At 41.7% G+C, this 27292-nt stretch overlaps 2 protein-coding genes across 5 annotated transcripts in view; one reads left to right on the plus strand and one right to left on the minus strand.

Annotated features, from left to right (window-relative positions):
- Positions 1 to 27292, minus strand: part of WWP2 (WW domain containing E3 ubiquitin protein ligase 2) — a 123843-nt gene that overhangs the window by 57352 nt on the left and 39199 nt on the right. For all 4 annotated transcript variants that reach the window (XM_069085469.1, XM_069085468.1, XM_069085470.1 and 1 more), the window contains 2 exons: positions 10743 to 10867; positions 226 to 439 (listed from right to left, as the gene is read on the minus strand). In XM_069085469.1, the coding sequence (XP_068941570.1) occupies positions 226 to 439; positions 10743 to 10867 (339 nt within the window). The remainder of the gene's footprint in view (positions 1 to 225; positions 440 to 10742; positions 10868 to 27292) is intronic.
- The window catches only part of NQO1 (NAD(P)H quinone dehydrogenase 1), a 193656-nt gene that overhangs the window by 45941 nt on the left and 120423 nt on the right, over positions 1 to 27292 (plus strand). The gene's annotated exons all lie outside the window — the stretch shown is intronic.

Consider the following 27292-nt stretch of genomic DNA (forward strand, 5'->3'; position numbering starts at 1 on the left):
TTCCTTCAAGATGTGAAAAATGATGGCTTTCATTTCACTTGCTCTAGGCAACAAAGATTCCAAGGTCCCCTTTCCCATCAGGCCAGGGACTACCTGCAGCTCTCCTTTCCTCCAAGGAATGCTGACCACTTGGCAATAACCAGCCCTGCTGTTGGTGCCCGCATCAATGAAGGAGGCAGAGTTTTCTGGAAGAGAAGGGCTAAGCCCAAAGAAGACACAACTCACCCAGGAGGCAGCGTTTCCGAAGCCTGTGCTGCAACAAGGGGCTGCTGGGCACCCACACTAGAAGTTGGTTCCTGTCCTTCTCTAGGCTCTGCCGTGGCTGGGAGAGAGGTCGCCCCAGGATTTGGGGTCACACTTGACACTGCTACAGAGGGGGAAGTCACCCCAACCACGGGTCGCTCTTCGGGATCAGTGGCTGCAGCAGATTCTCCATTCACTGAAAGTACAGAAACTCAATGAATCAGTCAGCTGTTTTTTATCCATGGTTCCTAAATTTTACTTAAAGTTACTTTAGCTTTGCTAGCACAAGAACCTAGAACATTCTCACATTGTGGAGGGCAGCAATTTAACACAGCTTCTAAAATTGACATAAAGACTTGCCCAGGACCTAAAAGAATCAAGCAGAGGTTCTAAAATAAACTGAAGACACCACCTACCTTCTGTGATTTTTTTTTAGGTTCTTATGAGGATGTGTTTAGCAGACTGCCATGGGGAAATGCTTCTGTTTTAATCTAATGAAAGAACAGATGTGACCAGGATAATGAGGGGCTGTTCCTGGTAAAAGGCAGCAAGGCTAGTGCAATGTCCGTAGGCCCAAACAATTTGCTTTATCCTTATCTTTCTTTAATTGTTAAAATAAATTTTTATGGATATCTTTTTTTTTAAATCACCCACATTTTCCACTGCATTTCTTTCCCTTGCCTCTCCCAGGGACCTATCTTTTATAATAAAGGATACAAAAAAGAGGAAGAAAAAAGATTCCTCAAAACCAACAGATCCAAAAAGCTTGAAACACGTAGTGCTCCATATATTCAGAGGCAGAAGAAGGCATCTAGACATCTTCTCGTGAAGATACCTAGACCTGGAATCAGAACACTTGAGTTCCAACCTGGCCTCACTCACTCACTCACTCACTAGCTGTGTGACCCTGGGCAAGACATTTAACCTCTGTCTGACTGAGTTTCCCTAACTGTACAATGAGGATAGTAACAGCACCTACCTCCCAGGATTATTGTGAGGATCAAATGAAAAAATATTTGCAAAGTACTTAGCAAACCTTTTCTTTACTTCTACTATCTCATTATGAATACATGCATATGGGATATACATATGTTATGTGTACATATGTTAACTCTCTTCTTCAGGGTCGAGCTTTGTCCATTTCAACTGTGTTGGTGATGACAGTAGTCACTGCCCATAATTTTCCTGATTCCACTTATTTCACTTTATATTAGTTCCCAAAAAGCTTTCCATGTTCTCTCCGGAACCACTATCTTCATTTCTCACAGGACAGTAATATTTCATTCATTCATGAACCGCATTAGCAATTTTCCAATCCATGGGTATAAACTTTGTTTCCAGTTATTACTACAAAAAGTGCAGCTACCGATGTTCTGGTGTATGTGAAGCCTCTCATCTTGGCGCTGACTTCACCTTGAGGCAGATGCCCAGCAGTCTGGACCAGTCCTGGGTCCAAAGGTACGGCTATTTTAACCACTTTCTTCCCATTATCCCAAATTGCTTTTCAGAAGGCCTGGAATTCACAGCTTCACCAACAATGCCTAGTGCGCCCATCCTTCTGAAAACCCTCCAATGCTGACTCCTCTCATCCTTTGTCATCTTTGCTGATTTGCTAGAAGTGACCCAAAACTTCACAGGTTGTTTTGATTTGTACTTCTCTTATTAATTCAGAGAATTTTTTCATATAGTTGTTAATAATCTGCAATTCTTTTGAGAAGTGCTTGTTCATATCTTTTGCCACATATCTACTGGGAAATGGTTTCTGATCATAGATTTCTATTAATCATATACGTATCTTAGATAGCAAAACCTTATCACAGATATTTGATAGTTTTTTTTTTTTAATTCTCCCCCCACTTAACTGCTTCCCTTCTTATGTTGGTTACTCACGCAAGTGATTTTCAATTTCATTTAATCAAAATTGCCTACTGCCTCAAACTGAACACAACATTCGCAATACAGTTTGACCAGAATGGGGCCAAGTTAGACTAGTGAGGCTGAGAACAAAGCAAAGAAGAAGGAACTCTGGAAGTGTCATCAGCAATCTCCTCTACCCCTTGGCTGGCTAAGGACTCGCTCCTTTGTCATCTTAGACTAATACAGCATGTTTCTGGCAATGACTTATAAAAGACGTAATTCACTCGTTTTGCACTTTTGTGTTATCGGTTCTTTAAGGAGATCATACTCAAGAGAGCAGGCAAAAATTATTTCTCACTGTACAGATGAGGAAACGGGCTCCAAAATTTAGAGATTTATATCAAAGAACACAATGGTCATAAGTCATATCATTGGCAGGACTGAAAAGTGCTAGCTCCCAAGCGCCTATTTCACTTTTCCAGCTGGCCATACAGTTTCTCCTCCTCTAACTTGATATAAAAAAAGGAAGCCAGATAAGTACTGGTCTATTTGGTATGCTAACAAATAAAAACCTCTATTATCTATTTGGTACTTCACCAGTACAATAATAATTGATGTTCATAATGGTAACACAAGGTCCTGAAATGTCATTTGAATCAAAGATTAAATTGGTAAATATAAAATTGATTAGATTTGGTATAGTTTTAAAGTTAAGCTAAAGTGTTTTGTTGATATTCTAAATCCTTGGAAACAGTAGCTTACATGTAGTATTGAGAGTATATAACTCTCTCCAGGGTATCCCCGAAGTCTCAGAACAGTTTTTTGTTGGGTCTTTCTTTTCAAAATTTTATTTTAGACTCAAATGCCAGAACACAAATACAGAATAAAGAAACAAAAACATATAAACTTAAATACAAAATCAGAAAGAAAAAAAAAAGGATGTTGTGTGCATCACAGAACATGAGAGGATTCAAAATATGTAACAACAGATTTTCATTTCAAGAAGGCCTATATGATAAATGATACTCATCAGAACAGTTTTAAAGCTTTAATTGTGTGAGATTTTTGAGATCCCTCTTATTAAACCAGTATACTGCACAGAATCATAAAATTCTAGGGCCAGAAGGAAACTTTAGAGGTCACCTATCCCAACCTCCCCCAAAAAAGACAGCAATCCAGCACCTCTGTAACATGGTCATTCGATTTCTATTTGAATACCTCTGGTGATGGGAAGAAGTCCCTTCCCTTGCTGGATAGCTCTCAATGTTGGAAATTTTGTTTCTTAGATTGAGCTGAAACATGATCCCTCGAAATTTCTACCCAGTGGTCCCACTTCTGCCTGCTGAAGCACAAAACCAAACTAGTTACCTCCACTCCACAACAGCACATCAAGTATCTGAAGACAGTGATCACATCTCCCCTAAGTATTTTCCTCTCTAGACTAAACACAATCAGTTTCTTCCATTGTTCCTCCACTAACATGGTTTCCAGACTCTCCACCAATCTCATGGCATTTCTCTGGAATATGCTCTCATCTGACAGGGCCGCTCACAGGGTGATGCCTCCAAATGAACACAACATTCTCAATGCACTTTGACCAGAATGATGCCAAGTCAGACCTGCACCTCCCACAGTCTCAACCTCAATGGTTCTCTCAATGAGAAGCAGTATGGTACAGGAGAAGGAAACTGGAATTGTCCTCAGCAAGTCTGGGTTCGAGTGCCATATTCTCTGCTTCCTAATTGTGTAAGCTTGCCCAACTACCTTCTCTCTGATACCACTTCTTTTCCTATAATAGGAGTTAGCAAACTGGTCCAACAGTCAAATCTAGTTCTCCAAATGTTTTTGTATGGCCCACAGGCTAAGCATGTTTATACATTTTTAAATATTATTTTAAAATTTTAAATGATATTTAAACAATAGTTATATTATGAATAATGCTTCAATATTTAAATTTAAATATTATTTTTAAAATGTAAAAGACATGCTTTGAAAGCCAGTGGGCTGAATTTGGTCTATAGGTCATAGTTTGCCAATCCCTGATCTATAATATAGTCTGCCCATTGCATAATGAGATAATGTATGGAAAATGCTTTGTAACTATAGAGCATTATTAAAATGTGAAGAATACATTATTATTATAACGTACAAAAAAGGAACACTGTGGTATATGAATACACTAGAATGGGGGGGGGGCTAGGGAAACAGGACCTCATTTCATTGTCACAGGGAACTCTCAGTGAGGAAACAGTCTCTGACAATGCAGTTCAGAGTCTCAAAGAACTACTAAGCAATAGCAGGGTACCGGCCTTTTGGTGTCCACCAGGGCACATGGCAGCTGTCTGTCAGAGGCACTAGCACTTCTAGCCCCCAACATCACACTGCTGGAACATAGCAAGCTCACAGCCCACTACAATCTTGAGATGTTTTGCACATGAACCGCTGCCATGCCAGACCCCTAGTCCTGTTCTCATGAAACTGACAGGCAGCATAGTGAAGGGGACAGAGGGTTGGCCTTGGAGCCAGAAAACCTGGGTTCAAGTTCCTCTGAAACATATGCCACCTGTGTGCCCACAGTAAAACAACTTAACCTCTGCGCCCTGGAAACCTTTCCGAGGCTGCCGATCTGCATCGGTGGAGGCAACTTTTATATGGAAAGTGTAATGACAAAATCAAAGCTCTAAACCAAACCAAACCAAACCCTGAGCCCAGTTTAAATTTTATCTGACTAATTTGGGCTCAGCTGGTATTTCAGCCTCTCAAGATCCTTTTGATTCTACCATCTTTAATATTAAATATATGTTAAAGAAGCATGAGAGAGAACAACCATAGTAGTAACATGCCAGTTGTGAGTAAACCTGGAGTCTACTACCTCAGCTAAATCAAGGATCTTCAAGCATGGGCATACTCACAAATTAAAAAAAAAGACAAAACAATAAAGAGAGAGGAAAACTTGCCTTGGAGATCAGCTTGCCATATACCATAGGCTGCGGTTACATTCAACTTGGCAACTTCTTTTAGACTATTGTTTTTTAGTGACTTTAGTGCTAATTTCTTCACATGTATAAGTCAAGCCTCTTTAAAAGATTAAAATGTCCAAGGACTGCACCATTAACTTCTTTGTCATTCGCTCTCTCTCAGGTCCTAGCACAACCCCCAAGATGAACCTTGTACTCACTACCTACCCCAAAGGCTTTCTGGAATGTGTTCTTGCTCAAGCTGTTTCTCTCATCTGGAATGCCTTCCTCCATCTTCTCTGAAGCCCTTGATGTTTAGCTCAGTCTGCAAAGGTCTCTTTTACTTCTGAATTTATGACACTGATTACCTACATCAATCATCTAACAAACGTTTATTACCTTGGGACGTGTCTTATACTATGATTTAAATCTGATATTTTAATTTAAATTTTCATGTATTTATGCCTTGTCTTTCCAACTTGACTGGAAACTTCTTAAGGGTAAGGACCATACTAATATTTATTTATTTATTTTCTTTCTTTTTTTGAGGGGGGAAGGCAGGGGAATTGGGGTTAAGTGACTTTCCCAAGGTCACAAGGCCAGTGTTAAGTGTCTGAGGTCACATTTGAACTCAGGTCCTCCTGACTCCAGGGCTAGTGCCCTATTCACTGTGCCACCTAGCTACCCCCAATATTTATTTATTATGAAAGTGTCCTACATACAGAACGTGTTCAATAAATATCTGTTGACTGGTTGACAGGTACTCAATAAGGCACTTGTTAAAGGTAATATACTCTAGCATGAAAAAAATATTTGGAAGTAAGATAGAGAAAAGGGAGACAAAAAAAAAGGATGTTAACAAGGATGATAACAAGATGGCCTTCCTGTATGGCCTGAAAGGGAGTAAAGAAATGTAAAAAGCCAATAAACAAAACATGTTAACAATCATGCTTAACTGAGACTAAACAGGCATGGCTGAAATCAGGGGCAACTGGAGAGCTCGGAATTTCTAAGATCACGGGTATTTCACAATGTTCCTTCCATGTTGTTAGTAAACCTTGTAGTTTTATGAATCAGAATGTTCATTCAGTACTAGGACAGACTAGAGTGGTTAGCAAAGGGGAATGGGAACTGGAAACTCTATTCCAGATCTTGGATACCCTGCCAACTTTCTGTGTAAGCCTGGGTTTTAATGTGTATGCAGTACTTCAACGCTGGCTGGTCAAACAGTGGTCTTTTCAGGCATGCATGTGCGCACACATGCGCGCACACACACAGTAGTCACCATCTGCATTTTGTAGTCTAAAAGTACAATTAATACAGTGTGAACCAGGGTAATGCAAGTCACTGATGAACAAGGGCTTCTCTCATGTGAAGTTCAGGTAGCATTTTTTATAACAACCTTGAAAATCATGCAATTCAAGTCTTCAATGAAACTATATCATTATATTATTTTTCTCTATCCAGATGGCCTCAAAGACTTAAAATTCCCTCCTGTAGATAACTGTGCATCCATATAAGCCGTCTATCTAATTTCTTTTGTAGAAAAGTTTACTTGCTGACTGTGACAAGATGAAATTCTTGTCACACCTAAAATTTGGCTCCATTTTCTCTTTCAAAATGTTTGCCCACATGTACAATTCAGTGAAAAGGGGCCCCCTTAAAGAATATCTTCTGTATGTGGTATCTTCACAGCAGGAAATATTTCCTGGAGGCATGGAAGCACCACTTTACCCTAGAAGTCTTCCTTCCTAACTCAATCTTCAGCACGTTGGCCCAGAAGAGTGCTCCCTATGTGTGTTCCTCCAAATCCTTTCTGTTAGTAAACTACCACGAGAAAACGAAGGAGGAGGAGGGGAAGAAAGAGAGGGGAGGAGGGGGGGAGGAGGAGAGATATAATTGTTACTCTTCAGATATAAAAACAACATAGACATATATTAGTAGGGAGACCACAAAAATTTAGAGTGATTTAAAGGAAAATCCTATCTATTGGGTGAATCAGGAGAGAGGAGGAGAAATAAAAAGGAACCAAGGAATGACAGAAAGGAAGGAGGAAGGGAGGGAGGGAAAAATAGAAGGGCCCTACCTTGCTGATGGTTTTTAGGAGACAGAGTCAGTTGGAGCAGTCAACGCATTAAGATAACCACCTTGAAACTTTTCAAAAGCAGTTATTGGTGGCTGGAGAGATTTTGGCTCACTGGTTATCTGCTATGCTATAATCTATACTGTCATACTATAACATTTCTTGGGGCAAGGACAAAAATTTTTAGTCTAGTTTCATACAGTGTATGTATGATTTGTATGCAATGCCAGCATTCATTCAACATTTAGTAAAATGGCCAATAAATAAAAGTCACTTTGGGTACAAAAATGAAAACAATTCTTGCCTTCAAAAAGTTTATATCCTATAGGGGATACAACAAGAAACAAGTAAATAAATGCACGATGATTTGAGGAGGAAGACAGCTCTACTTAAAATCAATCAAGGCATAGGGAGATCAGAAAGGTAGGAGTGGGCTAAGATATAAAGTGCTTTGAATGCCAGAGTATATTTTGTATGTGATCCTGGAGGCAAGAGGAAGCCACTGGAGTTTATTTAAGTAAGGAGTTGACTTGATCAGATCTATGCTTTAGGAAAATCACTTCAGTGCCTGCATTTGAGTGGTGTCAGAAGAGAAAAGGAGGCATATTCAAGGAATGTTGCAAAGGGGAGATCAACAGGCCTTGGACATGGGGGAGGAGCGATAAAAGAGAATAAGGAGTCTATGATGACTCACTCCTAGGTTGCCCTTTCCAACAGGGAAGACAGGATGGGGCAAAGGTTTAGAAAGAAAGATAATGAATTCCATTTTGGACATACTGAGTTTAAGATGTCTTCTGGATATTCAGTTCAAAATGTCTGGAAGGCAGTTGGAGATGCAAGATTGTAGGTCAACACCGAGATCAGGGGCAGGAAAGGTAGATTTGAGAATCATTTGCATAGCAATGATAATCAAATCCATTGGAGCTAAAGAGATCACCAAGTACTCTAGAAGCAGAAAAGAAGAGGGGCCAGGACAGAACCCTGAGGGGTTTAAGAGAACATTATCTGGAAGACGATCCAGCCAAGAAAACAGGAGTAGCAGGAAGAGAACCACAGAGAGTGGTGTCCCAAAGACCCAGAGAGAAGAGGGTATCAAGAGGAGAAAGCGATCAACAGTATCAAACGCTGAAGAAAAATCAAGAAAAGTGAGGACTGAGAAAAGGACACTGGATTTTCAACAGGACAAGGGATCCTTAGTTTCCCATAAAAGATATCTCCCTTAAAAGAATCTAAGGTCTAGATTACAAGAGGCAGAGATGATAGGAGGGGTGGAAGATGGAATGCCAGTTTCAAGGAACAGCAAACACAAAATCTAGGCCAGTTTGGCAGGAACACGGGAGGTAAGGTGAATAATGCCAAATAAGTCTGGAAAAGTAAGCTGGAGCCAGGCTTTAAATGCCAAGTTAAGGAATTTGTGCTTTATCAGAGAAGCAATAGGAAACCACAACAAACTTTACTAAAAGTGACACAGTCAGACCTGTGCTCTAGGAGGATATTTTTGGCAACACTGGAATGAGAAAACACTTAGAAACAGAAAGAACCAGTAGACAAGGAGAGAAGGACGATGAGGGGAGAAGGGCATGATTGATGGAGGAGGTTTCTAGAGAAGTCAAGACACATAAGACTTGGTCTTGACAAGAAGAACCATCTCTTCCTCAGAAATAACAGCAGAGGAAGACAGAATGAAGGATGATACAGGGAATTTTGAGGGAAGAAGAAACTGTCCAAAAAAGATAGCCTCTACTTTCTCTATGAGGAAGTGAGGGTCTCTTGGTGAGAGGGAAGAAGTGGTACAAAATGTCTGAGGACAGAAGATAAAATCTGAAATAGCCACTATGGGGACCATAACACAGAATCAATTTGGAAAGTCTATGAAGATTACTGTGCACCAGTGAGAGACTAATAATGTAAATTTGTAGTGGACCCAGTCAGCATAGATGTGTAACTTCACCTAGCAGCCCTCCAGGAGAAACAGAAAAGATGGATGGGGAAACATAGAATTGGGTTTAGGAAGGCATGGAGCCAAACAGAAGAGGCCTAATCTAAATAACTGAAAACAACTATCATGTCTTCTCTTCTCCAAGCTAAACACTCTCAATGCCTTCAACTGATCCTCGTACAGCAGATACTCAAGGTCCTCTACAATTCTGGCTACTGTCCTCTGGACTCTCTCTATATTAATAATGTTCTTCTCAAAACTGGAGACCCAGAACTGAACATTCCAGATGGGATCTGACCACAGAAGAGCACAGTGGGACTATCAATTCCCCAGAACAGAACACCAGGCCTCTCTTATGAATCCTGCAACAAATCGCCTACATCTTCTCCAGATGAACTGCTTCCTGGCACATCACTTTGTACCTGTAAGGCTGATTTTCAGAACCAAACATTTCTCCCCTATCAGACAGAGAGCCCAGTGTTCTAGCCTATCAATGTCTTTTTGAATCTTGATCCTGTCATGTACTGTTAGCTCTCCCACCCAGCTTTGGGTCATCTCAAAGTTCAATAAGTCTTGATCAATGATCAAATGTTAAACAGCATAGGTCAAGCCCAGCACAGGGTTAAGACCCATGGTATTGCCATAGAGAGGTCCTCATAAGAACAAATCTACTCTGGTTGCACCCCATTAAGCACCCTGTTCTAAATCTGCCCCAATGATGTGTCTTCTAGCCTGTGTCTCTCCCGTCCATCTTTTCCAAAAGAACAGCAGGAGGAAATCTGCCAAATGCCTTACAGTCACAATAAAACCAAGGATAAGGAAAGATTAAGAATTAACTGGCATTTGCCAGTTGTCTCTTACCACTTGCAAATGGTCATGCCTAAAGGCAGAATCCAAGTTTTCTCTGTTTGTACTAATAAGGATTTTTGCAAATAGGAAAACTTCAGTTCCCTGAAAATGGGTTCTCAAGAATCCAATGCAAACTGGTCTTGTTCCTCACCCACACCCTGAGCCATTTCAACAGCCCAGATGTCTTCTCCGACCCATCATCTTAAGCAAAGACAAACTTATAAGCCTGGCATCAAATAGGATATAAATTTCGTAATGGGAGAGATTGTTTTGTTTATATCTTTGTACAAAAAAAGTACCGTGTAAATAGTACACTTATTAAGTAATAAATGTTTCTTGAGTTGAATATTACTTGATCATTATTTTAAAACTGGTGATTTCCATTCAATTTAAGTAAATTTGGGATACCTATTAAAAGGTTATTCCCAAGGAAACAATACACGAAGGTACAAATTACTAGAAAAATTAAATCTTTATGTTTCTGTACAAAGGAAAACCTCCTTTCACTGATGTCTTAATGATGAAATGAAATAACAATGAAAGCCATTTATCACAGGTAAGGCCTGGGCAGAGTAAGAATTGGAAAGAAGACAAGTCAAGAGAAGAATGAATTGCTTCATCCTTCTCCTTCAGCACCAGACCACCTTCTTACCCTGAATTATTCAATAATTCTTTTTCATTTTTTTTCTTATCACTGGTTCATGCCAAAGCTGGATTCCTAAGCACATCCTAAAACAACTGACATATAACGTTCCTTACCTCAGTTAAGGTTGGCCTCCTAAATCAATGTAAATGATTGTGTGTTACAACTCACCTGTCCCATTGGCCAAGCCACTGTGGTTCTGACTCTTGGCTGGTTGCCGGTGCCGATTCCTGCTATTGGGGCTCTGTTCAACATTTGCTGTGGTTCTGGTTGGTCCTACAGGATGTCTATGTGTCCTTCAGAATCAAAGTAGAAAAGAGATGGGAGCCATTGTGAGAAGGAGGCATCTCCCATTGGAAGAAATTGTTTTCTTTTCCTTACCCCATTTATTATAACTATGTGCTTTTTATCAAAGGCCTTTGGAATCAAGACCCTCAATGGCCCCTGCAGACTAGTAAAATAATCCACAAAAGGAGACACAGAAGAGTTTCTTTATCAATCAAAATATTGGTTAGATCAAATATACATAAATATTTTTCAAATCCTTTGCTTCCATTGCCAAAACCAGAGTGAATGATTCCCTGGACCAAAATTATTCTTATGACCTAGCTCATAGATATGTTAGTTGGAACTCAACATTATGTTTGATGGGCCACTTATTAATCTTAGCTGACCTAGAAGTTGGAGAACTAAGATCTTTATAAAGATCTTAGTTCTCCAACTTCTGGGTCTCTCATGCTGGTGGAGAGGGAACACTAAGCTAGAGGCTAATCAATTATCTATCAACAGACACATTTTTTCCTTGTAGGTGCTTTCTACCAGATAGGAAGCCAAAGAGCTATGAGAAGTAAATGCTATAAGACCAAGTCTAAGTTTAGTACAGAAATATTAACTACAAGAACTTTAACATTTTGGCCAAGGAAAAAGGGAGAAACAGCCCACTGTCCTAAAGACAAAAGGAGGATTTGTCAGTAATATCCCTCAGAGAATAGAGAACAAAGAAGTTATACCATTTCTAGCTGTCCCAAATGCATACACTAAGAATATCTAACCTCATCTAACCTCTATTTTATAGAGCATCTGAACTGACTTCCTTGGGGATATTTATTTTCAATAGAGATATGGTGACTAAGACCCCCATTTACCAGATTCAGAGGATGGCCTGCTTGCCCCCTCTGACAAGGGGAGCCCATAATGGAGTTATTAGCTGAACTCAAATCTTCTCCTCCTTAGCCCAGCACATAAAACTATGTCAAATAAGGTTATCCACCCAAGTTTCTCTGAGAAGAGGGCCCTCAACTAGGAGTACAAACAACCATTAATAGCTGAAAACTACTAGTGGAACCTTGTTTTTTTTTTAAACTAGGGAGAAGATATAAAGAAGGAATTAAACATCTTCACATGAACTATTTTCTTTAATGAGAATACCATGAAGAAATAGTTGAGCAGAAGAAAGTCCTGAACGCTTACAAGACTATTGAAAATGGGTAAAACTTCAATGTGAAATTCTTTAAATTCAATTTTCTTTCCTAAATTCCATATGTCAAAGCTGTCAAAGTTGCCAAAGCACCTCAGTCAAACAAAATAAAAAGCTCCAAGTCCCTCCCTGTTTAACATCATTGAGCCTTTTAGCACATCTTCAGCCGGGCGCAAACACTGAGAGCAGGGCGATCCAGACAGCATTCCAAAATGAAAGCTTTGTCTTTAACATCTACAGCAAAGCGGGGAAAGGGGATGGCTGGGGGAGATCAAATTAGTTGCTACCAGGTTTATTCCAGCCAAGAACCCCCTTAAAAGGGCAAAACCCACTCTAATTATTCATCCTGTGTGCAGCCCTCAGAAAAAGGCTGAGAAGGCTTGGGCAGAGAAGAGCTGCTGAGGCAACAGAGAGCCTGCCCCATCAGCCCTGTCACACCCATGGACTTGGAGAAGCCTATAATTACTTCCAGTTGCCTGGACTCCTTGTCCCCTACCAGGGCAGCTGGGCATGACAACTGGGTGGGGCCCATTACCATCCTCACTCCCAGACTCTTCTCCCTTCCACGAAAGGGTGTGTGGTCAAAGGCAAGAGAGAAGAGTTTAAGAAGCATTTAACCACTAATGACAGCAGCTTAGCCTGCAGAGTATAATGGAGGAGGGCCTGGGTTATTCTCCTCTTCCCCCCCCACCCCCCGCCCCCTAAGAAAACCAAAAGCAGCTGGGACCATTTTGGATAGATCATAGCCTCACCCCTGTACCCCTCCCCAGATTCTTTCCTTCCCCTAAATCTGGGGTTTCCAATTTTTTCCTCCAATATTAAATTTAAAATAAAACAACCAGAAGAAAGAGAATAACTAGAGAGTTGAGAAAAATGTTCTGTTTAACTCGGCTTCCTTCACGAAAGACTTTGATCAAACCTTAACGATGGAGTTCTCTATCTTGATTAGAACCTGGCCCCAATGCCGAAACCATCACACACAAAAAAGCATCACAGCAAACTGCACTGGTGGGTTTGGGGATGAGCTAGGCTTTCATCACAGACAACTGAGTATAAACTCTGCCAGCAACCTCAAACCTGGCCTGATCCCCCATTTTGGAGAAAAGTTATTCTGTCTCCCTGGCAACCCAGGACCAGTCTGAATATCGATATCTAACTCAGCCAAATCCCATACGTAGTCAGCACTGCCTCTGGCCACAGAAACTCAAGCTTATTTTGCAGACTGCCCACATCTGAAATCTGAATTCTGATCCCTTAACAGAGGCAGACACTTTCCTTTCTAAAGTCCTTCTCTTTAAAAAGGGCTGATTCCATAATCAAGATAATTGCTCTCATCCAGTGGTGTCTTTATCTCAGGAACTGGCTCAACTGTAAATAAAGAGAATGCCAAGACAAGAAACCATGACAAAAGTCAAGGATGATCAGATGACTACAAAGTGTATTCATTTACTTAGGTAAAAGATGGTCAGAATGGAAAAACCAAACAACAAGCATTTGTTGTTGTTCAATCGTGTCCAACTCTTTGGGATCCCAAGGACCACAGCACACCAGGCCGTTTTATCCTCCACTATCTCTTGAAGTCTGTCCAAGCCCATGTTCATTGTTTCCATGATACTATCCATCCATCTCATCCTCTGCCATTCCTTTTCCTTTTGCCTTCAATCTTTCCCAACATCAGCTTTTTTTTCCCCAATGAGTCCCATCTTCTCATTATGTGACCAAAGTATTTATTTCAGCTTCAGTAACTGACCTTCCAGTGAAGAGTCTGAATTAATTTTCTTTAAGTATTGACTGATATAAGATTTGATCTCCTTGCTGTCCAAGAGACTCTCAAAAGTCTTCTCCAGAATCACAATTCAAAAGTGCTGATTCTGCAGCACTCAGTTTTCCTTATAGTACAGCTCTCACAGCTATATTGCTACTGGAAAAACCATAGCTTTGACTGTATGGACTTCTCTCAACAAGATGATATTCTTTACTTTTCAGTATGCTGTCCAGGTTTGCCATAGCTTTCCTTCCAAGGAGCATAAGCATCTTTTAATTTCATGGCTGCAGTCACTGTATGCAATGATCTTGACTATAAAATCTGACAGTGCTTCCATTTCTTCTCCCTCTATTTGCCAGGAAGTGATGGGACCAGCTGCCCAGATCTTAGTTTTTTGGATGTTAAGCTTCGCATTTACTATATGCTAAGTACTGTGGTGAAGGAAGGTGATGTGAGATAGTGCTGGATGTGGGGGCTTGGATACCAGTTCTGCTACCCATAAAAACATTCTTGATTCTAGAAAGTCACTTACCCCTCCAGACCTCAATCCCCTCCCTCCATGAAATGAAGAGGGCTGGCCATCAATTTCCACCTGGAAGTAACCTTAGTGCTCCAACCCTCTCCTTTATAGACAAGAAAATTGAGGGTCTAAGAGGGAAGTTCCAAAGCTGCCCAACCTCACAAAGTCTCCTCTAATGTTCCTTCCAGCTCAAAGTCTGTGATCCATCAGTATTTGTAGAAAACAGAACTAAAACGGATTCTGTGTTTCCATTCAAAACAAGCCCGACACAGAAGCTGAAACTCAAAGAAGCACAAAGATGGCCCAAATCCCACTTGTGCTACAAATCACAAACCTCTAACTGACCAGTCAGTCCCAAAGAGTTACTAGGCCCCAAATGAGCTGGCTGCACCCTCAAGTTCTGCCTCTCTCTCTCCCACAAGTCCTCTTAACTGTGCATTGTCTTTTAATAGCAGCATGGAAACAAATTTCAGTGGGGCCAGGCCAAGTTCCAGCAAGACGGGCCCAGAGGGAAAACAGGCACTTAAAATAGAAGCAAGGAAAAAATGGGAAGCGGGGATGGGAGAAGACACTGCTTCGTCCATGCAGAGAAACAAAAATGCAAGAGAGGGTCCCAACCCCCACCCTCCCCATACCAAGTTCACCAGTAAAGTGCAGGCTGGACATGGGCTGAGGGTGGCAAGGGGGGAATGAGAGAGAAAAGGAAAAGGAGCACTTCAGAGTTAAAACAGGCCCATTCCAGACATCCCACTCGTAATTTATGACTCCTTTCCACACCCTGCCTCGAGGCTGCCAACCTCACAAATGACAGACAAGGTAAAAATAAATGTTTGTCAAACCCACAGCAAGTTTCAGGAAGACAAAAGGATGCAATTTGTTTTGCTCCAATCAGGGGTGTAGAGCAGTCACATCTGGCAAGGCTGATTTCCAGAACCGAAAAACTCGGCTTCAAAGTCACACAAAACCTAAGCCACTGCATAAGAATGAGCCAACCTCTCCACCAGCCTGGGGAAGAGGGCCAGGTGAATTAGCCCCAGTGCAGGTAAAACCAGATTCACTACTCCAGGTCTAGCCCTAAGCACATGAGAACAAGTCTCAAACGGAGGGAGCAGCACGTTCTGTGATTCCTGATTTGCTCCTGTCCCAAACACCAAGGATGTGCTGTGCCCTCCAGATTCCTACAGGGCCCCAAGAGAGACACAGCTCCGGAGGCCATCCCTGACTGGGCTATCACAGATTTCTATACAAGCTCTGGGAAAGAACTGTGTACAACCGAAGCAGAAAAGTAGAAGAGACAAAAAGAGGCAGGGACTGGAAGCAGCTCATAGACGTATGATGACCATACAGACTGAAGAAAAAGCCCTGGAGAAGCATTGCAAATCCCCTACTTAGACAACCATCCAACATTATGCTTCTACACCAAAAGCCCCAGAAGATAACATCATTCACAGACAAGAAAAGGGAAAAGGAAGGGGCAAGAGGCAAGGTGGAAATGAGCCCAGCACCGAAATGCCTTCCCACATTTAATAGCTGTGTGACCCTGGGCAAGTCACTCTATTTGCCCCAGTTTCCCACCTCAAAGGGTTGTTGCAAAGATAGAATGAGATAATATTTGGGAGGGGGAGGGGGGGACCACTTAGCACAATGCCTGGCACACAGTCCGCATTATGTAAATATTTATTCTCTCCTCCTCCTCTGTTCTCCTATCTTTTTCTCCCATCAATTAAAGCAATGCATAAGCAGACAGTACAAAAAAAAGGAGAAATGTTTTATGGGAAAACTGAATGACGACGAGGACGTCAGAACATACACATAACCGAAAGATCTGATTCCCATGATGACTTCTGCTCTGGGTTTGCTGGGTGCTAATTCTTTGAAATCCCCCTCTAGCCGATCCCTGAAGCCTCCCCACAGGCCAATCTCTTGTTACATAAAGCATGCTACATCTTGAGAGCACCCACACCTCCCTAGTTTGAAAGCCATTCCTCCACGCAGCAGCATGGAGAAGCAGAAAGTCTCTGAGACTCCTGTCCTGCTCAGTCCTTGCAGATAAAAGCAGTAAGAGCAGCCCCACATGAAGCAGCATCCATCCAAGGCCAGTGCTGTCCAAAAACAGGAAATGGGCGTTTACATAGCGCCTTCTACGTGCCAGGCCCTGTACGAAACACTTTCTTACAAATATTATCGCATTTGATCCTCATAACAATCCTGAGAGGTAAGTTACTGCTAGTGTTATCTCCATTTCACAGATGAGGAAACTGAGGCAAACAGACACTTGTCAGATTTGAACTCGGATCTTCCTGACTCCAGGCCTAGCTGCGTAGGACTCTATCCACTGAGCCATCAGCTGCCTCTTCGGAGAGACCAAGAGAAAAGCAGAAGAGCACTGAGAAGCCCCGGGGACACTGGGCAAGGAGGGAAGTGCAGGTGCTGAATGTTGTCTAGGCCAGAGGCGTCACACAGGCCTCAGCCCTCCGGAGTGCACTCTGAGCCAGATTAAAATGTAACTGGGAATACCGAATAAAATAAATAAAAATACAATGAACACACATAACATACATTTTAAACTGACGTCAACCGATAACTTTGGGGTTTGGGTCCATGGCCCCCATTTCTGCGTTTGCCACCACTGGTCTAAGCCATTACAGGCCAAAGCTAGGAGGAGGTAAAGGGGGGAGGGCGGCCCCCTAGGACACTAAGCACGGGAGGGGAGTGAGAAGAAGGAAAACACTCAGAAACAGAATTTTTAGAAAAACTTTTTACGAATGAACACATTTCTAATGCCCCAAATCCTGCTCCCCAGAGCAGGATTTTGTGATGAAGCACAGCATGTGTTACAGGTAAGAATTCAGAACCTCTTGTAGCCAGGGAGGGGAGAGAGTCTGGTCTTCAAAACTTTCAGTGGGTCCCCAAAAATGCTTTATCCTGGTTCTCAGATGCCTCTGCTAAGGTGAACCAAGTTAAAAATAGCTGATGCCCCCAGGAGCCAAAATGGGGCCAACATGGAATCTTAAGCAGGCCCCTAAACCCAGAGCCTACTTATGAAAGGCACAGCAGCTAAAGGGACCAGAGTGTCAGCCAAGTGAGTCAGTGTCAACCCCCCATGGAGTTTCTGAAGCATTGCTGATTCTGTAGCCTCTCCTACTGTTTTCTTGCCCCCAAATCCCAAAGGTCAGAATCAATGGTATATTTAGAGCTAAAGAGACCATCACCCAGGAGAACAAGTCCTGCCCTCATGTATCATTATTCCTTACTATTAGGGTCTAGGGAAGAAAATCACCACCCAGAACTCTTCACACCCACACCCACATACTAAAATTGCCAGCATTCATCTTCAAATACAATGGAATTCTATCTGGCATCATTATTTGTTAGCTATGCTTTTCTTTTATTAAAAAAAATGTTTTTATTGATCTCTTTTTACATTACCATAATTTTCCCCAATATCTCTTCCCCCACCCCACACTTTCATGAAGAACCATTCCATATAACTAATAATATTTTAAGGATCAAAAAATTTTTAAGAGGGAAAAAAAATCAGCAAAACCAATTAATATGGGGAAAAGTCTGAAGATCTGTGCAATGTTCCACACTCACAGTACTAGATATACTTTTTAATTCATCCAAGTTATGGGAGCCAAGGCAAATGAAATAATAATTATAACATAGGCAGGCATTTAGCATTGCACCCAGCACACCATAGGTGCTATTATTATTATTATTATTATTGTTAAATGATTCAACATGGGAATCATAATCTTAATCAACATGTAGTCAGAGAAAAGATGGCTTTTTTAAGTAACTTGCCCAGGGCACAAACCCTAAATATTAGCGGCGTCAATTCAAACTCACTGGGTCACCATTTCCTACCCTAGTTTCAATGGGATATGCCTCTTCTTGCCTCTTGTCAAGAAATGCAGTTCTCTGAAACCCCAGTAACTTGTCTCTAGGGAGGACTCTGCATTTCATTGGTGGAGAAAATGGTCTTGGGTCAAAATCTGCAGCTGTAGGTGGCTAAAGAGCCCTGGAATGGGAGGGGAGAGGGGTGACTCCCCAGAAGTCACAGAGTATTCTTAGGTGTGAGTGGGCATCACTTAGGCAGGGTTAGGGCACATCTGCTTGGCAGAATAAAACATTCGGACATGGCTGCTTGTCTCTGATTCCAAAGCTAACTTTCAATTTGCAAAGGGAAAATTTAGATTAGATTTAGAAAATGTCAGTGAAGAGAAAAAGTTCAAAACAAAAACAACAACCACAGTGACAAAGAAGCTTAGACAGTTGGGTCTGAAATCTGAACATGGATGTGTTTTACTGGATGCCAAGCAGAGCCTCCAAAGGCCTTAAGGCAGCGCTGCAATAAAACAGCCTGTACACAGGATTTGGAGAACATGCCAAGAGAGCCAAGATGCCCAAGAACAAGGAACAGGATGGGGACTACTCAGTAAGCTCCCATTTCAGCTCTGGCAAATGAAGGGATGGAAAGAAAACTAAAACCAGACCTAGCAGAAAGGATCGGTGTCCCTATCCGAATAGGAATATGCAGAAATAATCTGCAAGGATTCCCCTAAGTTCTTGATACTAGCAAAAGCAAATGCAAATTCTATGATATGAACACAAAATAAATTTGGAAAAAAAAAATAATTTGCCTCATGACAATTTGGCTTCCTCCTCCACATAAGAAAAGCCATGGAGGTGGGGGGGAGGGGTCCCCTGCTTAGTCATTAAGAACCAAATTCCAAAAGGTTATTTCAAATCTCAAAGTACACCCAACTGACAGCAGAAATACTAACACCCAAAAGGTCCAACACAAAAGCCTGCAGAGCAGGAATCATCGAAGGATGCACACAGCTGGCTGCAAAATTCCACAAACTATTAGCAAAATTATCGGCAAAATCTAAAGTAGCACCAGCTCCCTAGGAGAAGGGCAAGGCAAAAGGAAGGCCAGACTGTGAGCAGAGCCATTCCTACACAGTTATCCCAGAGATGGGAAATAGAAAAATGTAGTCCTCTTTGATGCTGATGACTTCCTTCTGAGATCACCTCAAATCATCCCGTCTAAATCTTGTTTATACGGTTGTTGGCAATGTTGTGTGCCCCCATTAGAATGGGAACTCTCCGAGGCACTGGAGTTAGTGCCTAGGATTAGTGCTAGGCAAGGCATCCTATAGAAGGTTGGATCTTAGCTGGGCCTTAACGGAAACCAGTCAATAGTCAGAGTAGAGGAGGGAAAACATTGTAGGCATGGGGAACAACCCGATAAAATATCCAGACTCAAGAGATAGTGCTTTGTAGGTAGAACAGCCAGGCTAGTGTCACTGGATCAAAGAGGGCATTTTGGGAGAGAAAGGTATAAAAAGACTGGAAAGGTAGGAAGGGAGCTAGATTATAAAAGGTTTTGAATGTCAAACAGAGCATTGTGTATCTGATTCTGGAGGAAATAGGGAGCCACTGGAGTTTACTGAGTAGGAATGTGACATGATCGGATCTGTGCTTTAGGAAAATCACTTTAGTGGTTGAATGGAGGTTGAACTGGAGTGGGGAGAAACCTGAGGCAGGCAGATTCTCAATGAGGACCTGCACCGGAGTGGGGCAAGTGTCAGAGAAGAGAAGGGGGCATATTCAAGAGATGCTACAAAGGTGAAATCAAAAGGCCTTGGCAAGAGCTTGGATATAAAGAGGTGAGGAGAAAGTCAAGATAACTCCTAGGCTGTGAGCCTGAGGAGTGTGAGGATGGTGTTGCCTTCTATACTCATAAGGAAGGTAGGAGGGTGGAGGAGAGGGTTTGGGAGAGAGATAATAAGTTCAGTTTCGGAGTTTAAAATGTCTACTGGACTTCCAGTTGGAGATGTCTTACAGGCATTTAGAGATATGAGACTAGAGGTCAGCAAAGAGACTGGAGCAGGACAAGTTAATTTCTGAATCATCAGTACAGAAATGATCATTAAATTCATGGGAGCTGAAGAGATCACCAAGTGAAGTAGTATGGAGGGAGAAGAAAAGAGGTCCCAGGATAGAACCCTGTGGGACAACTATGGTTAGAGGGGTTAGAGGCTGTGATCTGGATGAGGGTCCAGCAAGAGAGACAGAGAAAGCCAGCAGATGTGCAGGAGGGAGAACTAGGAGAGAGGGGTGTCCAGAAAATCTAGAGAGAAGAAAAGTATCAAGGAGAAAGTGATCAACAGTGTCAAAGGCTGGAGAGAGGTCAAAGGAGAATAAGGACCGAGAAAAGGCCACTGAACTTGGCAACTACAAGATCATTATTAACTCTGGAGAGAGCAGCTTCAGTGGAATGAGGTCAGAAGCCAGACTGTAAGGGGCTAAGAAGTGAGAGGAAGGTGGAGGCACCTTTGTAGATGTTCTCTTCCATGAGTTTAGCCACAAAGGACAGAAAAAAAAAAAAACATAGGATGAAGCTCAAGGGAGGGGTTTTTTTGGTTTTTCTTTATATCCCCAAAACTTAGCACAGTGCCTGGCACAGAACAGGCACATTACCTATCTACTTCATTATTTATTTAATTTGCTGTTTAATCAATTTATTACTATATAGTTAACAAATGCTCATTTGACTGATTAATTCATTGAGAAGCTCCAGTATGAAGCAATCGGAAAAAAGAAAATTAGCTTCTTAGGATAAAATGAACAAAGTTGTAAGCCAGGAATATTTGCTAGTGTTAATGAATGTAATATCTGAAATGGTATGTGCAAAACTCTCAATACTAATGGAAAACAGATGGTAGTTCTAATTTCAAAAAAAAAAGGGACACAAAGAAATCTCAATTAATAGGATAATCTACTTGCCATGATCACTGAGACAGTTACCAAACACCGAATGTACTTACTATATCACTGTTGACAAAACCAAGTTATCTCTTAGGGTAAAGAGGGCTGACTCAAGAGTCTGGGTTCAAATTCTGTCTCTTCTGCTTACTACCTGCATGACTCAAGACAAATTTCTTAATACTCAATGGGCTTCATATTCCTCATATGTAAAATGATGTGTTGGACTAGATGGCCTTTGAGTTACCTTATGGCTCTAGATTTTTGGTCCTATAAATACATGATGTTCAACTTAAAAAAATCTAGCAAGTGTGCCCACAAGCAAAATCTGATTCAGGAAGACATACAAAGCTAGGATCCAAGGCAAATTATAAATCACAAACTAAAAAATACTTGTATTCCAAGGATAAAATTTCTCTTTTGAAAATGTTAGATGTCTTTCTTAAGCTTTGAAAACTAAAAAACTAAATTGTCACCAGACAATTATGGTAATCCATAAATTTAGAAATATACTTAATATCAGTATAAATAACCTGCCATGCCACAGCATTCTCTGGTCTCTTAGAGGACCATTTAGCCCATAGCTGCTCCTTCTTCTCAGATCTATAATTAGCCTCAAGCCCGCCTCTTTTAGTCTCCTATCTCCAGGTGTCTATTGGACATCTCAAACTGAATGTCTCATGGACATCTTCAGCTCAACATGTCCAAAACCGAACACATGTTTTCCCCCAATCCTTTGCCTCTTCCTAATTTCCCAATTTCTGTCCAGGGTACCAACAACTTCCCAGTTATCTATGTTCAAAACAGAGGTCACCCTCCACTCCTCACTCTCACTGAACAGCTCACATATGCCCACCTTCTCTCCTGACACTGCCACCAATGCTGCTGCAGGACCTTGGCCTCTCCTGCCTAAGCTGATACAATAACAGCCTGCTGGCTGGTCTTCCTTCCTCAAGCCTCTCCCAACTCCAGCCCAACCTCCATTCGGCTGTCAAACGGATTTTTCTGACACACAAGGCTTCCTTGGTTCCCTCAAGTATAAGTCTGATAAGGTCACACACACACATATGATTCTAGAGGTGATAGGGAACCACTAGAGTTTATCATGTCACCCCCCCCCCACCCCAGGCAGGAAGAACAATTAGGAGGCTACTGCAAGAGTACAAGTGAGAGGTAATGAGGGTCTGCCCTAAGGAGGTGGCTATATGAGGAGAGAAAAAGGAACATATACAAGAGATCTTACAGCAATTAAAGGACGAGATCTGGTAAGTGATTATTCATGAAGAGCCAAATATGACTCCAAAGTTATGAACCAGGTGACTGGAAGGATGGTGGAACCCTCACCAGAAAAAGAAAGATTAGAAGAGGGGAGGGTTTTCAGGGAAAGAAGATAATTTCATAGTGGCAAAGAATTAGAAATTGAGGGGATGCCCATCAATTGGGGAATGGCTGAACAAGTTGTGGTATATGATTGGGATGGAATATTGCTGTATTTTAAGAAATTATGAGCAGGATGGTTTCAGAAAAACCTGGGAAGACTTATATGAACTGATTTTATGAAGCAAGCAGAACTAGGAGAACATTATATACTTTTTGTATAAAATAGTAACAGCAATATTGTACAATGATCAATTGTGAAAGACTTGGCTATTCTGATCAATATAATGATCCAACATAATTCCAACCAACTTATGATGAAAAATGTTCTCCATCTCTAGAGAAAAAAGTGATGGAGATGAATTCAAATTGAAGCATAATTTTTTCATTTTCTTTGTTTTTCTTAGCAGGTTGATTCGTTTTGGTTTTTTGCAACATGGCTAACATGGAAATAATGTTTTGCATTATTTAACATGTATAATTGATATCACATTTCTTGCCTTCACAATAGGTGCAGGAGGGGTGGGAGGGAAGGAGAGAATTTGGAACTCAAGCGTTTTTTAAATGAATGTTAAATAAATAACTGGGTCTTTTGGAAGAAAGAAAAATGACAATTTCTGCTTTGGCTATAATGAATTTAAGATACCTACAAGACATCTCATTTGAAATAGTAGGTAGTTGGTGATATAGAATCTGGCCTTTAATTTTATCCTCAGCTATGGTGCCTCAGTATGGTGCCTCACACATAGCAAGTGCTTAATAAATGTTTATGGATTGGCTGGAGCTCAGGAGAGAGCTGGATATCTAGATCTGAGGGTCATCTGCCCAGAGATGATACATGAAGCCCTGTAAGCTGATGAGATGTCCAAGCAAGAGTAGAGAGAAAAGAAAAAAGACAGACCCAAGACAGAGATTTGGCATCTACCCACAGTTAGCAGTATGACACAGATGAGGATAAAGATGAGTGTGTAAGGGAACCCAGACAGAAGAATGCCATGAAAACCCAGAGGGAGAGCATATCCAGAAGGAGTCTCAAGAGGCCAGCAGTGCCAGATGCTAGAGAGACATCAGAAACGATGGGGAATGAGAAAATACCATAAGTTTGGCAAGCTTGCCAAGAGCATTGTTAACTTTGGAAACAACAGTTTCATTTGAGTGATGAGGTACGAAGCCAGATTGCAGAAAGTTTAGAAGGGAATGACAGAAGAGGAAGTGGAGGCACAAAATGTGAATGGTTCTCCCAGGATTCTGAGGAGAGGAAAGATCATAGCTGGTGGGGATGGTAAGCTCTAGAGAGGGCTTGTGAGGATGGGAAGAAAGGGGTATGGAGGCAGCAGGGAAGAGCATGCATACAGGGATAAACTGAAGACTACAGAAAAAAGGGTTGGCAAGGGAGCAGTCGGCTAAGGAAGATGAGAGGGGATGGGATTGAGGGCATAAATGGCCCTGGCAAAGAGAAGAACCACCTCTTCATCAGAGGTTGTAGGGAATGAGGAAATAGTGGGGGTGATGTTATAAGGGGAGAAAAGGGAACTCAAAATGACTTTGAAGTTTTTTTTAGCACTTACCCAAGTAAGTGATGGGGAGGGGTAGTATGGTGCGAGAAGCTTAAAGAGAGAAGAGAACGCTAGAACAGCTGCTTTGGTGAGTGGGGTAGAGAATCATTTAAGAAGTAGAAGGATAGTCTTGCTTCAAGAAGGGCCTAGTTGACATTACATTACAAATCTGTGGGGACAACTAGGTGGCTTAGTGGATAGAGCACCAGGCATAAAGGAAGGAGGACCTGAGTCTACAGCTGGCCTCAGACACTTACTAGTTGTGTGACCTTGGGCAAGTCACTCCACCCTGTTTGCCTCAGTTTTGTCCTCTGTAAAATGGGCTGGAGAAGGAAATAGCAAACCACTCCGATATCTCTGCCAAGAAAATCCCAAATGGGGTCACAAAGAGTCAGACACGACTGAAAGACTGAACAACAAAACAAATCTGTAATGGACCAGTCAACATGGTTTCATGAATTTGCCTAACTCTCTTCAATAAGCACGTAAGTAAGAGCAAAGGAGATGGAGGGTAGGAATAAACCAGGGCTGCAGCTTGGCAAGGCAGAAGAAGCAACAGGACAAGGGAGCAAAGGATCTGGGAGTAGAGGGGAGTGTGGCGTTCACTCGATCCACTAGAGTCAAGATGCAAGAGAGAAGACTGTGACCAAAGCAGAAATAATCATCCTGAAAAGTACTGAGGAGTGAAGGGACTGGACTAGGCCGTGATGAGGACAAACTTCAGAAGAGTCTGAGGAATGTCGGCTTCCTGAACATGGAAGTGGAACACTTGAAAGTGACAGCAGCATCAAAGGTATGACCATCCCTGTACATCATCATGGGGGAGGACTAGGGCCCAGGAGCTACATTCCACTACAGTCCAATATAGGGAAAAGTATCCCCCGATCATTCTCTAGATCATTCACAAACTATACCCTCCTTAAAAATATTATCCTTCCTTGACATTCACATTGACCTACTACTTTTCTAGGCTGTTGTACTAACTCTAGTCTAGTCATTGCCCACATATGATTTAATAAAATATTCCTTCAATGCCTTTATTTAGGGAGAGATTTCCTCTGAACCCTTTGTCTATTATCTATAACTTTCTAGTGATGAAAATTCCATACTATAAAACCTAAATACAGATCATTACGTCACGATTGGAAGAAAGGTTCCCTCTCTTCCCTTCAATGGGATGTCCCTTTTACACAGCTTATTATGGCCTAGATCCTTCCTTCATTTACTACTCATGATCAGGAACGAATTCTTACTCACTTAAGTCGAGTCGTTTTGGTTGTAACATTCCCCCCTACTGCTACTGCATCCAATGATATCTCCCAAACCCAGGTGAAAGGCTGGATTATGACATGCTGATTTATGTTACAGATATTTATGGCTACATGCTTCATCTGCTCCACCAGAGTAAAGCTCTTCACAGAAAGAAATTCTTTTCTATGCTTTGCACCCTACACAGTGTGAACACCAAGCTCCACAGATAGCTGTCAGATGAATGGATGAAGCAAACCCCACAATGGCTGCAAGTCTTACTTTCAAAAAAATAGAAACAGATTCATTTCCAACATTTTTAGTCTCATTCCATAGATGACAACTGCTCAGATCCAAACAAAACCAGAACATGAGATATGCAATCAGTCGACACACATTTATCAAGTATTCACCATACGGCAAGCGCTGTGCCGAGCACAGGAACCACAAAGAAAGTAAAACCAGGACCCCGCCCTGAAGGAGTTCACATTCAGATGTGGGAAGACACAAGGCAACGATGAGGGGCACACAGGATGCCAGAGTAGATGAAAGGCAATCTGAGACAGGAAGGACTTGCAGCTAGGGAGAACCAAGAAGGGCCTCCTGAGTCCTGAAGGAATCCAGGGAAGCTAAGAGGCAGAGGTGAGGAGGGAGAGCATCCCAGGCAGAGGTAAGTAAAGAGGGAGGGCAACTCGGGCATGGGGGGCAGCTTGGGCCCAGGCACAAAGATGGCTGTTACCTGGGTAAGGAATAGCACATAGGCCAGGGGTAGCTGGCATCACTGCTGTCTCTACCAAGTTACATATATTCTCTTCTCTTCTTATACTTTGTTACTGCCCAATAATAAAAACTGGGCTTTCACAGAACATACATAAAAGATAGGAGCCACCAGAGAAAATATAAACAGATGGTAAACTCCACTTCATGCTGACCATGTATCCCTTCAACTCTAAGTAATGGATATTCCCAACATCGTAGCTTTGGCTACTTCCATCCCAAGTCAAGGAAAGGAGACAAGCAGTTGATGAAAAAATGAGAGACTGAGTCCCGTATGCAGAGGCGTGGTTCCCATCTGTTCCTTTCCTCTTTTCCTGCTTGTACCACCCCTCCCCTTCTGCCTTCCCTTGATTTACTGAAATATTCCCTGTAGGCTCACACCCAGCTTTAGTTTATTTTCCTTTCCATTCTGGGGCAGGCAGTCTGCAGACACAGTTGGCCAATTATTTAGAGGTCTCCATATGCCTTTGGGGCTTTGTTCAACTCTAGAATATTACAAGCCTATCATATCCTCCGAGGTTACTACAAAATGATTCAGTCAGTATACTTAATATATTTTCATCAAACTAGAAACAGAAAAGAAAAAAGTAATACATGGTAAACAAACAACAAAAACTCACGATAATATCTTAACCAAGGAACCCTCCTCATACTTTCAGGACTATTAATGAAAATACTTTTAGCAGTGGAGATTAAACTCAGCAATCCCAATTTTACCAGCTTCTATGACTCCTATAAGTCTCCCTCAGAAGAGCAAGATGTATGGTGTAGAAGGCTGCTGGGATTCAAAAAGGTGCTGTGCTAAGGAATCATTTAACTAAGTCAGAAGACACCTGGACAAATGCAGAGTTGAACTGATTTGCAGAGATAATTTTACTCTCCTGAATCCCCTTACAACTTAACTAACTCCCTGCCCCCAAGTCAGCTACAGGCCTACAAAGGAGGGGAAAGAAAATCTTTAGTATCTGGCCAACTGATTATTTCACATAGCAATGGAAGGAAATCTCAAGTAGCTGAGAATTCAGTCACTAATGAAAGGCCCCCAACACGGTGGCTTTCCACTCCATAGCCTAGAATTTCACACTCATTCTCTAATGTCACAGCGACTTTGAAGAAGATTGCCAGTATAAGCTTAGACTATATTTGGATAATTTCCCCTCTTCCTCCAGATGTATTTCATTGGCTCTCCTCAGCTATTCTCAGATGTGATTTTGAGCTATTGTG

This window comes from Petaurus breviceps, unplaced genomic scaffold, assembly GCF_028583685.1.
Source record: "Petaurus breviceps papuanus isolate PSGF00001 unplaced genomic scaffold, PetGlider_PUasm1.0 176, whole genome shotgun sequence".
Classification (NCBI taxonomy): domain Eukaryota; kingdom Metazoa; phylum Chordata; class Mammalia; order Diprotodontia; family Petauridae; genus Petaurus; species Petaurus breviceps.